This window comes from Equus asinus, chromosome 10 (assembly GCF_041296235.1).
Source record: "Equus asinus isolate D_3611 breed Donkey chromosome 10, EquAss-T2T_v2, whole genome shotgun sequence".
Classification (NCBI taxonomy): Eukaryota; Metazoa; Chordata; class Mammalia; order Perissodactyla; family Equidae; genus Equus; species Equus asinus.
The window spans coordinates 23,423,213-23,439,086 of record NC_091799.1 but is presented as its reverse complement, the minus strand read 5'-3'; the positions used below and the strand labels follow the sequence as shown (position 1 = coordinate 23,439,086).

General features: G+C 43.3%; 2 protein-coding genes across 3 annotated transcripts in view; one reads left to right on the top strand and one right to left on the bottom strand.

The window, feature by feature from the left end:
• Positions 1-1,488: 1,488 nt before the first annotated feature.
• Positions 1,489-14,851, bottom strand: NDUFA8 (NADH:ubiquinone oxidoreductase subunit A8). The gene is made up of 4 exons (XM_014851615.3): positions 14,614-14,851; positions 8,765-8,928; positions 5,494-5,659; positions 1,489-1,808 (listed from the first exon to the last, which is right to left on the bottom strand). Exons 1-4 carry the CDS (start codon positions 14,662-14,664, stop codon positions 1,671-1,673), a joined length of 519 nt encoding a protein of 172 aa, XP_014707101.1. The 5' UTR covers positions 14,665-14,851; the 3' UTR covers positions 1,489-1,670.
• MORN5 (MORN repeat containing 5) overlaps positions 14,816-15,874 on the top strand; it is a 32,758-nt gene continuing 31,699 nt past the window's right edge. Inside the window, exon 1 of one of the 2 annotated variants that reach the window (XM_014851616.3) lies at positions 14,816-15,006. In XM_014851616.3, coding sequence (XP_014707102.1) covers positions 14,960-15,006 — 47 coding nt within the window. In that variant the 5' untranslated portion in view covers positions 14,816-14,959. The remainder of the gene's footprint in view (positions 15,007-15,874) is intronic. The other variant, XM_044778858.2, reaches the window with a different exon arrangement.

Sequence of the window (15,874 nt, the reverse complement as noted above, 5' to 3'; positions counted from 1 at the left end):
AATCAATTGGTGCCCCTACAGCTTGGTTTCATCTTGGAACAACCTGGAGAGCTTTCAAAGACACCATGCCCTGGCCATACTGCAGACCAATGAAATCAGAATCTCTCCGGGTGGGATCCAGATATCAGTATTCAAAGGTCTCTGGATGATTCCAATGTGCATCCACGGCTGAGAACCACTGATGATTTTGGAGTGTGGCCATTGGAACCAGACAACCTTCATTTTGTACCCCAGAGCTACCATTTCTCATACGTGAGGACCAGGCAGTGCTTCTTAACCTCTCCCTAAGCTTCAGTTCCTTCATCTGTGAAACGGGCATGACACAGTAATAAAATCTGTCAAAGGGCTCTGAGCACTGAAGGAGTTGACACATGGAAAGCGTTTGCCACCAGGCACAGTGCTGCAAGGAACTTTCGCAGAACAGGTGAGAGTAAGGTTCACCCCAAATACTCCCAACTGTGGGCTCAGAATAGGGTAGGGGTGGGGACAAGGAAGATCACGCAGTGCCTTGTCTTTTAACTGTCCGAACGCTGTGGGCCACAGAGCCTGCACCTCCTCTGTCTAAGGCACCCCAAGTCTAGAGCCTCACAGTAATCTCCCCACTTAGAGATCTAGAAGGGGAGTGGAAAGCCTTTAGAAAGACACTTACACAGTGACTTTGCTTTCTAGAGCCGCAAATGGGAAACCAAGGCCCAGGGAGCTGAGACGACTTACACAGGGTCATATGCAATTTAAGGCCACAACCAGAAGGTGTCAAGTGACCCAGTCAGAGGTAGAGGAAACAGCCTATTGGTGAAAAAGAAATTGAATGAAAGGGAAAATAAAGACATAACAATGCTTTGAACCAGAGCTTTGTAAATACTTGTGGCTTTAACCTGCCCAGGAGGTAGATAAGCATGTTCCCTGGAGTTTGTCCTCAAATTCAACCTCTCACAAGAGGTTAAGGAACACACCCAAGGTTGGAATTGACACTTGGACCTCCCGACTTCCTGGCTTTGGAGCTGGGAGCTCAGCCTCCACCTCTCTTGTCTATCAGGAAAAACATCTGGGTTATATGCTTGAGGAAGGGATATCAAGGGGAAGTGGTGGAAGTTTGGTTCTTTAAGAAACTTTGAGCGAGACTGCCGAAGACCCAGCCAGCAGGCCCCTCCCATGGCCTGAGTCACAAGACTCCAACGTGTTTCTCCACGTCTCCTATCCTGGACGCTTCCCTTGTACGACCTTTAGGAAATCTATTTGTCTGAGATGTTGCATGGGAAGGGTTGAGACTTCAAAATGTGTGAACACAGACACACCCAAGGAGCTCTCTCAGGTAACAAAGGCTTTCCTCTACACAGTCACTTCTCCGAGATCTAACGCGGCTCACCTGCCACACTGGTGAACGCCTTCTTAAAGCAGAGAGAGAGGAAGAGGCAGGACCACAAGAAAAAGCAAGGGAAGTCATCTTTAGAGGCCAAAGGTTATATAAAACATAATAAAATACAACTGTTTCCTTTAAAATTTTTAATGGCCAGGAAATGGTATAGAATAACTGCCAAGTCACATAAATTAACTTTTTTGTTAACGTTTGTGATCCCGGAAAGAACACTCTATCGGTCGATGCAAACTGCACAGGAGCTTCATCCGTCGTCGTCTGGGCGCGTGACTGAGTGTGGGCCATGGACCCATCTTTACATGGTCCAGAAAAACAGGCGGCTGCCATGTCTGGCAGGCTTCAGATCACCTTCTACCTCAGGGTTGGGCTCTGGTCTTGGTCTTGAGTGATAGGGGTTCTCTGGTAAAGGTCGATCTGTTTTCACTTTGGTGACCTGTGAGAGGCGAAGAGGAAAGAGGCATGTTAGATGAACGTTGGGTGGAGCAGTTGTGACCATAAACCCACCTCCCAATGTTTCCTCTGCTCCTGCTGCCCCAACAACCCTCTTCTTTGAAGCCCGGCAAATCACATTTAGACTCAGTTAACCCTTGAATAAACATTTAAGAAAGCCTACTTTGTGTCATTCCAGGTGGTAGAAGTTAGAGATACAAAAGGGAACAAGATACACACTGTCCTCCAGGGTCTCACAGCCTAGTGAGGGAGCCAGACAAGAAATCGACTTCTTATCGGAATTATCATAACTGAGACATGAACTGAGTGCTGGGGGAACAAGGACTCTGCCCATCTAACCCCTCCCGAAGGCCAGGGGCTGAGACTGTTTCTGAGGGGGTGACATTTAGCTTGAAGAACTTAAAGGATGAGCAGGAGCCAGCTGGAAGATTAGGGAGGGAAAGACATTGCAAGTAAACAAACAGTAGTAGGAAGACAGAGAGGCACGTCTTTAGAATGGCTGAGGCAAAGGCTGCCTGAATGGCGGAGGGAGATGAAGCACCCAACCAGGCATGAGGCTGAGCACATTATTCCATCTCATTCTCACACTCCTCGGAGGTCATTTGACAGAGCTTCACTGGGGCTACCGAGGAAAGGGCAAGACCTAGTTCTCAAAGCCAGATCTGCCCAGGCCAAAGCCTATGCTTTTAAATAATATGCTGCACTGGAAGGCAGGGGCCAGGCGATGAAGGGTACTGAACGATATGCAGAGTGTCTGAGTTTTCACCTGAGGGTAACAGGTGCCAACAAAGCAGGGAAGTAACTCAAACACATCTGCAAGCTGGAAGGTGTAGAAGCTGGGCTGGAGAGGGACACGACCAAGTCTGGAGAGCTGAGCCAACAGGCCAGGCAAGATGGTGAGCTGCGGTACCAAGGAGAGAGATGGAAGGTGTTTACACCCACGTTATCCCCTGATGGCCACAAAAATCTCCATCAGAAACCCAGCAGAAATTATTCTCATTTTAAACATGAGGAAACAGGCCCAGAGAAGTGGAAAGACACAAGCCATAATTATTAACAGTCTAGTTATCTAGTGGTCTGAACTCTAAGCTGCTCCATGTAGTATGACCAGATTAGTCTTCCCATATGTACAAACTCAAAAACCATTTACTGTGAATGGAGCTTTCATGTACACAATCACACAATTATTACTGTAAGCACCCTATGAGGCATTATTATCTTTAGTTCACAGATGAGGACCACGGAGGTTGACCTGTCTGAGATAAAGATCCACGGTAAACGTCAGAGCTGGAGCCCAAACCCAAGTTTTCTGACTCAAGTCCAGAGTAGTTTTTTGTTTGCTTTTACAACAGTGGTCTCATCTCTCTGCTATACTTAGAGATCACTAATGGTTCCTCATTGCTTGATAGAGTAATTCCAAAGGACCCCAGCTGGTATCTGAAGCTCCTTTAAGGAACTGAAGATAGCTATGAAACAAATCTAGAAAAATGGGGTTTCTCAAACTCAAAGTAATAAAAAGCCCCCTTTAAAAGACAAATTACTGTGGAAAGAACAATAAAACAACTTCCTCTTCTGCACCACACTCAGAGAAAAAGAACAGAAGCATGTGCTCAACCTAACTGCTAGGCAAACGACCCTGCGCAGCCCACTTCACCTGCGCCTCCCAGCTCTAAAGAGAGGCTATTAGCTCCCAGGTTACTAGGATAATAGACACAAGGTGCCTGACGTTCAGCAGGTGCTCCATACGTTTTTCTCAATAGTAGTATTAGCAGGATGATGGAGTTATGGGTGAGAGAACGCAATTCTGCCTAGGAGAGTCAGAAACCTCAAAGAACTTGACATCTCAGCTGAGACTAGACGAGTGAGCAGGAATTCACCAGCGGAACGCAGAAGAGAGGGCAATCCAGTGGGAACAGAACGAGGAAGTGAATGACGCTAAAATACAGGCTGTATCCAGCTGATAGCACCTTCCTAGAAAGAGACTGGATGCTAGAAAGAGTTAAACAACAATACTTTATTTTACAGGTTTTTAAAAATGTTAATACAAAGATTCAGGAATAAATATGCTTTCTTAACAGCACAATTTGTTAATTCTCCTTTCATGAGAGAAAGAAATGAGAAAAGGTAGTTTTAATTGTTAAATGCATAAGTTCCACCACTTTCCAATTTAGAAGTATCAACTATTTAAAATAATTTGTTTAGTACAGCAAAAGAAGGTATCTGAAGTAAAGACAATCAAGGCAGATACAAAAAACATTGCTAAGCCGTTTATCTACCTATGACACCAAGCTTAAGACCCAACTATGCACAGATACTATACACAAAGGGAAGGGAACAAAGGTTAATTGTGGACCATGTGCCAAGTACTAGGCTGAAGAGTTCCACAGATTCTCTGGCTTCATCCTCACAGAAAACTAGGGATTAATCCTGCACTCATTTTGCAGATGTGCTGGGATAGGAAATAGTAAGCACTTTGCTCAGGATTCCATAGCAATTAACTAGTGGAAGCAAGATTCAAATCTCCGATCTCTCTCCATTCAAAACCTGAGTTTTCTCCTCCATGCCTTGCTACCTATGCTGTCCCAGAGGGAATGGTGGGTGACAAGGCTCAAGAAGCAGGGATGGTTCAGATCATAAAAGGCCTTATATGCTGTGATATGGAGAGGATGCTTTATCCTGTAAACAATGGGGAGCCCCTGAAAGGTTTTTAAAAACAAAGTGGTATTTGATCTATATTCCACACAGATCACGCCTATAGTGAAGATGTAATTATATCCTAAATTCTTCGATTTCAGAAGATGCACTGCCTTCTAAAATCCAAACTGATCCCCACCCCCCCTCCCAGAAATTCATGTAGCCTGGGTTAAGAACTCCTGTCCAAGAAGTGGGGACAGTGAGAGCATTAAAAAACATTCCAGGAGATGCTGATCTATAGGAACTGCTGACTATATAAAGGAAGAAAGGGTTTGAAGTGAAGAAAAAAGACATTGAGGTTTCTGACTCTGATGCTTCAACAGATGGTGGTGTCACAACTGAGACAGGATATACAGGAGAAAGAGTATGAAAACACACTTTGTAAACTACAGGCATGTACTCTTATCTTATGCATATTCCTGAAAAACCTGGCACAACTCTGATCCTATTTCCCACTGAATTCCACAATAACCTCAATGTTTCACCAACAGTGTCCCCTAATATTTTGCTATCCTCATCTATTCTCTTCTCTCCTTTTTGTGTGTGTGAGGAAGATTGTCGCTGAGTTAACGTCTGTGCCAATCTTCCTCTATTTTATGTGGGACACCGCCACAGCATGGCTTGACCAGTGGTGCTAGATCTGTGCCTGGGATCCAAATCTGCAAACCCCAGGCCACCGAAGCGGAGCGCGTGAACTTAACCACTACACCACCAGGCCAGCCCCCTCCCTTCTGTTCTTCTATTAGCTAATTAACCAAAAGCAAATCTGCACATGCTGAAAGATCTACTTAAAAGAATATTTCTATTAAATACATTCCCTTCTGGATTGTGTACAATTACTCTCTAATTAACCTGTTTGGTAAGTGTGGATTTCTCACATCATCCTGTACTCATAGAAGACCCTTTTCTGCCACCGCCTGCCTTTACCCACCCTTAGTGAGAGAGGGAGACCACCAGCAGGAAGCCTCTGTTACCTTTGACAGCTCCCCCAGGTCAGGCCGCACCCAGCCCAGCTTGTCCAGCACGCACTCGTCAAACTTGGCCTGCTGCTTGCGGCAGTGACGGAAGAGCTGCAGGCTGGAGTAGTCGATGCAGGTCCAGTACTCGGTGAAGGGCTCCGCACAGTGCAGCTTTATCTGCCTGGAAAAGTGGGTGAGGTTAGGGTAGCTCTGTGCAAAACAGCAAAAACCAGACAAAATGTGGGAAAAACAGGTACAGACCTCAAACACACAGCCCTGTTTTCTGAAAGGTGTGGGAGAAAATACTCTTATCTCACTTACAAGACAACCTGGACATCCTCAGGTTGAGAACCAATAAGTAAATCAAGATTTCTGAGAAGTAAGACCTAATTTCTTTAAGTAACACAAATAAATGAAAAGAAATGCCAAAAGATGGTGGTTAAGGTGCATTCATTTTACTCAGAGGAGAACTCCTCACTTGGGCCCTATTCTTTCCCTTAGATCCAATTCTAAAGATTATCAGCGTAGCAAATTGAGAAGAGAAGGAGGCATAATCAGAGATGGGCATACTGACGGAAGTCAGAGATGACAGACAATGGCAAAGGAGGAGATAGAATTATAAAAAGCAAACACACAAACTAACAAGCAGATGATCCTGGGGTCATTCAGTGGAGAGGCAAACCGCACTACACTCCTCAAAGCTAAAGGTCCTTGGCCTATTAACGTAATCAGCAAAAGAGAGACTAATCCTTGTCATTAAAGTTAAATTATATTTGATGCTCTCTTAAGAAACAAGGTAGGATATAATTCATTTTGTGACCACCAAAAATGGTTAAAGAAATAGTAGCTTTTGTGTATAAAAAGGATAAACCTCAATTATTTTGCAAAATACCTTCTCTTACCATTCAACCTTGCTAGTAATCAAATACATGCAAATTCAAGCAAGAATACCATTATTTTATCTAAAAGTCTTATCTGAGGCAGTGGAAGAAATGCAGAGCACCTCCATCCCGCAAAGGAATAATAATTATGAAGTGCTTGTTGTCATACTCCAAAAATCTAGCTACACTCAACACAGGAATCTTATTTAACCTGCCTCAGGAAGAACCTCAGAGAGGTGGAAGGAAATACTCAACGAAAATCTGCTTTCCATTCCTGCTCGGTTCCTCTCCTGGGAGGCAACCAATGTTACCAGCTTCTTATATACCTTCCCAGGTATTCCGAGTATAACCCTGGGGGTGGCAGGGTGTGCAACATGAAGAAGGACTATCAACGCCCTTGGGAGCTTTTCTGAATCCCCTCTAGCCTCACTGAGCTGGATTTCCATGGTACAAAATTGCACCAACCTAACCTCCACTGGAGAATCACTCTGGTAGTGACCTACCACCTCCAATGGGAGTTTTGTGTTCCTCCATTGTGCTGCAGCACAGGACGGGCTGTAACGCACAACTCTAGTACTTAGTCTGTTCTGGAGCCTGTTACCCTGGCACCCACACCCAATGGACCATTATCTACTAACACCTACAAGGAGGAACGGCAGCAATGGGAAACTCCTCTCCTCGAGGCAGTGAGGCACCTGGGGAGCTTGTGAAATCCAACATTTCCCACTTAAACATTCCACCTCTGGGCCAAAGGAGAAAGGCTTTGCCAAAGTTCTCTTAGAAAAGGAAAAATCTTACAAACACACATTCAACCTTGTTAACCATCAAATCAACGCAAATTCAAGCAAGAATAAAATACCATTCTGTACCTATCAAATATTTAAATAATATGCAATGCTGGTGAGGTATTCCAAGATATAGTGCTGAGGACAGCATAAACTGACCCAACTTCAAAAATATGGTGACTACGGTTCAAGAGCCATAAATAATGTTCAAAGCCTTTTATGGAATAATCTCACTGCGGGGAAATTTACGCCAAGGAATTAAAAAATGAAAAAGATCTACAGACAAAAGTAATCACTGCAGATTTATCCAAAACTGGAATCAACAAGGATGTTTAATAACAGGAATTGGTCAGGTACATTATGGCTGGTTTATCTACTGATGGAATGTTACATAGCCGTCAAAAATGATGATCATAAAGACAATACAGCAACTTGAAAGAATGTTCCCAAAAGTTCCAAGAGAAAAATGAATACACACTACAACTTAAACCACAAAAATATCCTTGCATGTGGACAAAGACAGAAGCAAGAAAGAAGGAAAGCAGCTATTATGTGAAGGAATTTGATTTTTTCCTCTAACGTCATTGTAGTGGACATCTGTGCGTTTTACCCAGTCAGCAATCATTTCCCATTCTTCCGTAACATCCTTCTAATTCTCCTTTGGGGAACAACCCCTCCCTCTCTTTCATCAATGTGGTTTAGATGAATCTAAGTCTACTCCCACTTCAGGCCTGACCAATCACAGCATTTTATCTCCCAAAACACAACTGATTCAAAGATATGTATATGAAATCACCCAGCCAGGCCAATCACATTCAGTCCAGGGCCCTCTGCTCACACTCCTGGAGAACTGGCACTCTTGCTCTAGGTCTGCTAAGTAAGGAGCATAGCAGCTTGGAGCAGCTGGTGGCCGTTTGTGCTACAGCAAGGAAAGAGTCTCTGAAAATGAGTTCGACCGAAAGAAGCAGAACTAAGAGACGGGGGGAGAAAAGGAGAGGCAAAAAGACACCGAGTGGTTATGAAATTATTTACACCCTTGAATCCAGCCCTGCCTGTTGCCAGGCCTATTTCTGGACTTTATAGTTACATGAGCCAATTCGCTTCAAGTTGAGTCTCTGTCCCTTTTAAAAGAGTTCTGACTAATGTGGTTGTTAAACCATTTTTCTACAATTTGGATTTCTTCACTCACAGTATCAAGCATAGTGGCCTACCTAAAAGCTTAACTCTGAACATACTTTTCCTTCCATCCTAATTGTGTGTTCTACAGTAATGATAATGGTAACAATCTACTGAATACCTGCTAGCAAGCACTGTGCTGAGTTGTTTCTATGTGCCTTTTCAAACTTTTCATAACAATCCTATATAAATAAGATAGGTATTATTCTATAATTTGGAAGTTGAGATTCACAGAGATTAAAGAACTTGCCAACCAGTAAAAACAAATAGAAATAAATATCATTTTTTGTGTGCTTATTTTCGTCTATCTGATTTCAAAGCATTGCATTTCTCACTAAAATTAGTCATGAAAATTATCCTTCCATTTAATTAGTAGGATGTTCACCAAGATACATATAGCTTAATGTTTCAACCAAACAGGCATTGATGTGAAAAGATTTTTACCTAAAGAAGTCCAGAGCACACTTGTTAACAAGCTTGCCTTCCTCTAAACACCGCCTCGGGTCTTTCTCTTCCCAGCGGCAGAGCATGAACTCCTTGTTGGGCTTATCACACTGAGCTCCATAGTGATGGGCAGCGGCTTTCAGCACAGAAGAACTGACCTTCACCTGCGGAAAGGAACAATGGGAGAAAGACCACAGATTTGTGACCAGGACATCACTTCCCAACTTCACCCCATGCTGGTCAAAACAGAGGAAACACAAAGGGAGCACTGTTCTGACTTCGCCAAGAAAATTAAAGACAGGGACTGCCACAATAATCCTTCAGGGTCTACAGTGCTTGAGAGATCACATGTGTGAGTTTCTACACCTTTTTAGGTTGACACGACTATCTCCATCTTAGACATAAGGGAACCGCAGCCCTAATAGAATCCTTAGATCTTTATGCTGGAGAAAGTGGAGCTGTGGAGGGAGATGGAGGCTTCTGGGATGTAAGGGGAGGAACCCACTCTTGGGGAGCTTAGAGGAGTCTCCCTCCAAGAAAAGAGTCATAGTAGAAAGAAAGAATTCCCAGAAGACTACAGATTCACAGAAGATGAGAGACTGGAAGGGATCAGTAAGAACATCTGTCCAGCAAGTTATTACTGATAATGAAGTACTAAAATTTGTGAATTTTTTAAACTATAGAGTATATTCAAGGTAGCCATCCTTGTAACTATCTTAGTCTCACTCACTTGCATTCCAGTACATTTTCTTGAGAAACACAATGTAGTTACAGCTGGCTCACAAGGAACGGCACACCGTCCAGGGCCTATCTCATAGCTGCTGATGCAAGGGTCCTGCCGGCCTCTTTCTGGATCAACCTTTCCAGGGCCAATACCAAAATGTTTCAATTCTGTAACTTAACAGAACATTTTGTTGTCTGGGAGGACCATCCTCATTATTCTTCCTTTTCAAAATCGTCTCAGCTATTCTTCCAGATGAACACCCCTCCCCTCCAATAATTTGCATCGGAATTGCATTGTTCAGTTATATATTAAATTAGAAGGGAACAGGTACTTTTATAATATTGGGTCTCTGCTCAAATTTTACTTCCTCAGAGTCTTTCCCTAATCATCTTATATAAGCGAGCATCAGTGGTCAGTCTACGTGTGACCACTAGAACGCAGGCTCCAAGAGGGGAGGGATTTTGTTTTCAACAGAGATCCAACAATGTAAAGACGTCAATTCTTCCCAAACTAAACCATAATTAATTGCAATGTTTACTAGGCTCACCCAGCACCCAAAATAGTGTTTGCATAAGTATCTGCTGAGCACTCACTCTGTGCAGGTACTGGGGATGTAACAGTCACAAGAGAGGAGAGAATTAGCCTTCTCATTCAGAACACAGTAGTTTCCCCATTTATTCAGCTCATTCTTAGGTCCTTTGGTTAAAATTGTAGTTTCCTTCATATAGGAACCTGGCACATTTCTTGTTTATTCCTCGGTATTGTAACATTTTTGACACTATCTAATAGGATATTTTCTCTATTCGATTTCAAATTGGTCACTGCTCATTTGTACGCGGGATCTTCTCTCTAGTCGTCATACTGAACTCTTGTCAGTTCTGATACAAAACTCGAGAGGATCAACTTCCACTTACAAATAAAAATTGCCTCTCTCCCTTTCTAATATCTACATAATTTTTTCTTCTTTTTCTCTTTTCCTATCTTATTGCTCCGACCAAAACCTCCAGGATAACACGGATGAACAGTGATGGTAGTGGGCATCCTTGCCTTTTTCTAAACTTTAAAGCACAATTTGGTATGGTATTTGCTCTAGGTGTCTGGGATATAGTTGTTTGGATATTCCTCATTAAGAAAGTTTCTTTCTAATCCTAATTAGTTTTGTTTTACTGTTGTTGTTTTCCACTGTTGTTCAGGAAAGACTGAAATTTTCAGGTTTCTTTTTCATTAATCTATAAATGTAATGTAGAGCATTAACAAATTTTCTAAAACTGACCCATTGTATCTAGAATAAAATCTAGTCTGTCATAGTGTATGATGCTTTAAGATACCACTGGATTTGATTTGCAAATATTTTATTAAGGATTTCTATGTAAGAATAATTTTATAATTATTACTTTTATAATAAAAATTTTATAGTTTTGTTTTTTATGACTTTCACACAGCTTAGGTAATTATTAATATGATAAAAGGCAAGGAAAGATGAAGAGAGTAATTCATCTACACACTACAGGATGAGGAGAATAAACTCTTATAATTATCAAAGCAAAGGTGAACTTCCGATGTAAGTGGAATTTGCCATGACAATTCTAATAAATTTGTTTTAAAAAATCTGTAAAATTTTGTATTACAGTTTTTGATAATAAGAGTTTATGTAGGTTGAGTGGTACACACTTGCTATATTACGTATAGAGAGCTAAGAGAAGAAAAATCAGGACTCGATCTTTTTCTAAAGCTTAATATATTTTAAAAATTAAGTTAGCTATATTTACTTCCTTGTCAAATGCCTTAGAATATCTTCAAGTAGCTGACTGAATTACCCAAAGGCCTTCAGAGCTATCAAGCCCCAAAAGTGCCTACGGCATTCTCTGCTTCACTTTCCTACAAATGTAAAGGTCTTATCAAAACGTAAGTAGACCCATGTTGTTGAGCATGTCAAATATGCTTACCACAGGGAAACAAAGGATGAGAACCACTCACTGATTCTGTTTCCCGAGGGGAAGGAGAGACGTGCTCAAGATGACAGCAGGTCAGTGACAGCCAGAGAACTGGAATCCAGCGACTGTGACCTCCAGTCAAGCCCCTACCCATCACATCCCCACCACTGAGGAGGCAAAGAACTTCAGATGGCACCATCGGCCCTCACCTGCCTCTTCACTGAGGCTGATGAATCCCAGCAGAAACAACAGCCTTTCACAGCTGCTCACCGCGAATACCCTCTCAGATTCATTCCGCTCCCTTTGTCTCAAAGAACACAGAATTTCAACGTCCTTCCTCATTTATCCTCACAACAGCCTCAGTGCCCAGCAGGTTTAGACAGTCTGCAGGTGGGAGAGGCGGGCAAAAAAAGTCTTACAATCCACAACCAATCTTCCAGTCTGTTCTCTCTCCCTTAAACCATGTCCGCACCTCTTATTTTAGTACTTAATTTACACCACAACTTATACTTTACTTAATTTATGTAAAATGAAGGATGATGGTACTTATTTGATAGAACCGTTATGAGGATTAAATGAGTTAATACATATAAAACTATTAAGAACAGTGGCTAGCACACAGAAAGCACATCAGAAATATGAGCTATTATTTTTACTCAAAATTGTCCATGTGTACAGGAGTTTCCAGCCCAAAGCTTCCGACTTTTTCCACAGGGATGTGTCATAATTCAAAAGTCAGTGCGGTCCAAAATATGTCTAAGTGCCTCTCAGACCTGCTCCTTCTGGCTTCCCCAGCCCTACCATCAAGCTGCAAATCTGACAGATTCCTCAACCTTTCTTGCCTCTGATATCCAACTCGTTGCTAAGTCTGATCAATTCTAGATAAATCTGTTCTTTCCTCTCTGGAGGCACAGTCATCAATTATGCTGGGGTCATTAACATCTTCCTCAATTATTTCAACAGCCACCAGGACTAGTCTCCGTGCTTTTCTTTTCTTCTCTTCAGTCCATTGTTCACAGAGCTGCTGGAGTGATCCTCCTAAGAGACAATTCTTATTTCACTCTATTAAAACAAATTAGCAAGAAAACCTTTGAAGGATTTAGCCTTAACAGCGGAATAAAGCCTAGACTTCCTAAGGGTATTCAAAGCCTTTTGGATCCAAACTCTTTCCAGCCTTCTCACCCACAACCCTTCAAAAAGGGACTATCTCCTGTTCTCCCAAAAGACGGAATCATGTTCCCAGAACCCACTTTTGGCCTCCTGTATTTTCCCATTTCCTTACCTTTGCTCAGATTCTACTCTTGCTTACAAAGTTATTCCTTCCATCTCTGCCTATAAATGCCATTCGTCAAGTGCCACGTACCAAGTCTCACATTATGCCCAAGAAGTGCTTTCTCTGTTCCCTTTGTAGCCTCAGAGAATTATACAGCTGGAATCACTTCATCTTGCAAATAAAATAACTGTGTCTGCAAATGCGAGGAGTGACTAATCAAGGTTAACCAAGTAGTTAGGCCTAGAACTTAAACCCAACTTCAAATCCCACTCTCTTTTCTTAAGCCATGTCTGCCCCTCTTCCATAGCATCTAATCATACTCTGTCTTGCATTTTAGTTATTTATGTAATTATCTGTTTCTCAATTCAACTACGTGAACCCTCAGGGCAAATTTATTCCAGATATTGAAGACTTGCGGGAGGTAGAATCTCAGATGTTTGCTGAACCAAATTAAAGTTCCAATGAAAAAGACAGCAACTCAAGACCAACACAGCTTCACAGCTTCACAGTGGGGCAAACAACAAAAGACTGACTGTTGGCAGCACCCCCCACCTCTTAGTAAACATCACTATATTATAAAGTCCCTGAACACAGCTAAGAATGTCATTTGAGAAAAATAAGACTTGCTATTCTCACAGGCATCTAAGAAGATTAAGTGAAGTAATGTAGGTAAAACAACACAGTGCCTGGGATATCACTTCTGGCACAGTTTTTAGTCTTGCCCTCCTTCTCCTCCAATGTAGCCTGATCTTTCTACGACCCAGTCCTGCCATGACACTCCACTGCCTTAAAATCTTCCAGCTCTCCCCACCACATCACTTACAGGATAAAGTCTGACCTTGTGGAATGTGCTTCCCAGTCCTGTCTCCACCTTCCCGCCGACACAAGAGTCATGTCAAACAGCACTTTCTCTCTAAACACAAAAGGTTCTGCTAAGCCTTCTCACTCTTGGGCTTTTGAGCGTAATACAGTAGTGTAAAAGCATGGGTTTTAAACTCAGACCTGGGTTCACATTCCAGCTCTGTCACTTACTAGTGATGTGACCTTGGGCAAATCACTTCTACTCTCAGGACCTGTTTCCTCATCTATAACACGGAGAGACCAATCATATCCTTCCTCATACCGGTGCTGGCAGGATTCGATGAATTAATGCATGTAAAGTAATTAGCATCCCGTCTGACATCTAGAAAAGGCTTGACCATGTTTGCTATAATTACTATTATCCTGTCTTTACTTCACTTCTCACAGCATTAACTACTCTGTACTGTAACTGCTTCTTTATATGTCTGTCTCCCCATTAGATTATAAGCTCTATGAGGGCAAAAACTATTATCTTTTATTTTCCAGTGTATGTGCATATAGTCATTATTCAAATGCTCTCTCTTGAATAAATGAATGCTTTAAATGTCCTATTACCAAACACCTTCCCAGGGCTGTTAGCAATGTCGCTCTCCAATACCATCTCCTTTTTCTGCGGTTTCCCAGCTCCACTCTAATGTACTCTGCGCCAACGATGCTACTTTAAAGTGAGTGTCTCTCTCCCTCGACTGTGAGCACCCGGGGTTGCATACTCACTTCGTAGGGAGGTCTGAGTATTAAGTGACATCAAGTAAGTAAAGCGGCCCTGGTTGGTGCTTAATAAAAAGTACTATTATTCACGTAAAGGAGAAGCAGATCGCTGTGGGGGAGGGGAAAAGGAGAAGAGAGTTCTCTAGAGCCACTGCAGGATGGGGTGGGGGTGAGACGATTCCCGGAGCTGAGGAGGGGGAGTCTGGTGGTCGACCTGTGTATATGCTGGGGGGCATAGGTGGGGTGGGGGTCCAGGGCCCAGGGTCCGCTGAGTCGAAGCACGGCTGGGCCCAGGCCCAGGAAGCTGCAGCCTTATGCCCCGCTTGCCTGTTCTCCGGACGAGCCTCACCTCCTGGACTTTCAGATCCTCCAGAGTGGGCAGCTCCACTATCCCCGGCATGACGGCTGTAGCCCAGACCCCGAGGAGCCGCCCGCAGCCGCGTCTCCCCCGTCTCCTTGAACTCCCCTTTCGACCGCCTTGGGCTGCCTAGCGCCTGCGCATGCGCAGCCGGGGGCACGCAGGCGCACTGCTCCACCCAACCGCGAGACGCGGAGTGTGCGCGAGGCCGGGAAGACAGCTGGGCTCTGGGGGCGGGGCTTCGCGTCAGCTCCGCCCATCCCGCTGGTTGTCATGGTGAGGGGGGGGATACACTGAGACTCCGGGATCGCAACAGCTGAAGCTTGAGGCGGGCGCCATGGAGTACACGGGGAGCCAATATATTGGGGAGTATGTGGATGGGAGGTAAGGCCTCATTTGATTCACTGTGTCTTGAACGTCTGTGACTGGAAAAAGACGGTAGTCTTTTTGCCTTTGCAAAGGGCCTTGTACCAGACACTTTCACAAACTTTATCCCTTTTAAACTGGGACAACCCTTTCAGGTGGGATTGTTTATTGCCATCTTACAGTTCAGGAAAATCAGACCCAGAGAAGTAAAGTTACTTCCTCAAGGACACATACCTAATAAGTGGCAGAGCTGAGAAACATTTATTCCTTATAGGTATTTGTGTGTGTGTGTGTGTGTGTGTTTGCTATCTGCCAGTTTTAGATATGGGAATAAGAATATTAAAAAATGTCAAGATCTTTGCTTTCGTGGAGCTTTTAGTCTAGTTGGTGTATTGCTAATAAACAAATAAATGAGAAGATAATTTCAAATTGTAGCTTTGCCTGAATCTTCCCCTCTTCACAGCAACACTATGAAAGAGATACCATCATCCCCATTTTACAGATGGGAAAAGCGAGGCTCAGAGTAATTACATACCTTGCCAAGAGTCACCGAGTTGACATTTGGCAGAGCAGGGATCAATACCCAGGTCTGACCTCACAGACCATGAGCTTTCTACTACAGAGCTGTGTTGCTGGGCTCCTACAGAGGATGCATCCAGTTGGGACAGTCCTTGAAAGCTTCATGGAGGAGATAATATTTGAAATGGGCCCTGAAGGTTGGGTGGGATTTAGGTGGGTGGAGATGCAAGATGAAGAATCTTTCTAGACAGAGGGAACTAAAGAGCAATAGCTCAGGGGGCTTGTAAGGGGAAGAGCAGGCAGTTTAGTTTGGCTGGAGTGTAGGCTGTGTCTAGAGAGTGGAGGCAGAAGATAGAAAGATGGGTCT

Coding starts and splice junctions, on each gene's coding strand:
- NDUFA8 (XM_014851615.3), bottom strand. CDS start 14,664: ATGCCGGGGATAGTGGAGCTGCCCACTCTGGAGGATCTGAAAGTCCAG. Junction 8,929..14,613: donor AGGATCTGAAAGTCCAGGAG/GTGAGGCTCGTC, acceptor TCCTTTCCGCAG/GTGAAGGTCAGTTCTTCTGT. Junction 5,660..8,764: donor TGTGCTCTGGACTTCTTTAG/GTAAAAATCTTT, acceptor CCACTTTTCCAG/GCAGATAAAGCTGCACTGTG.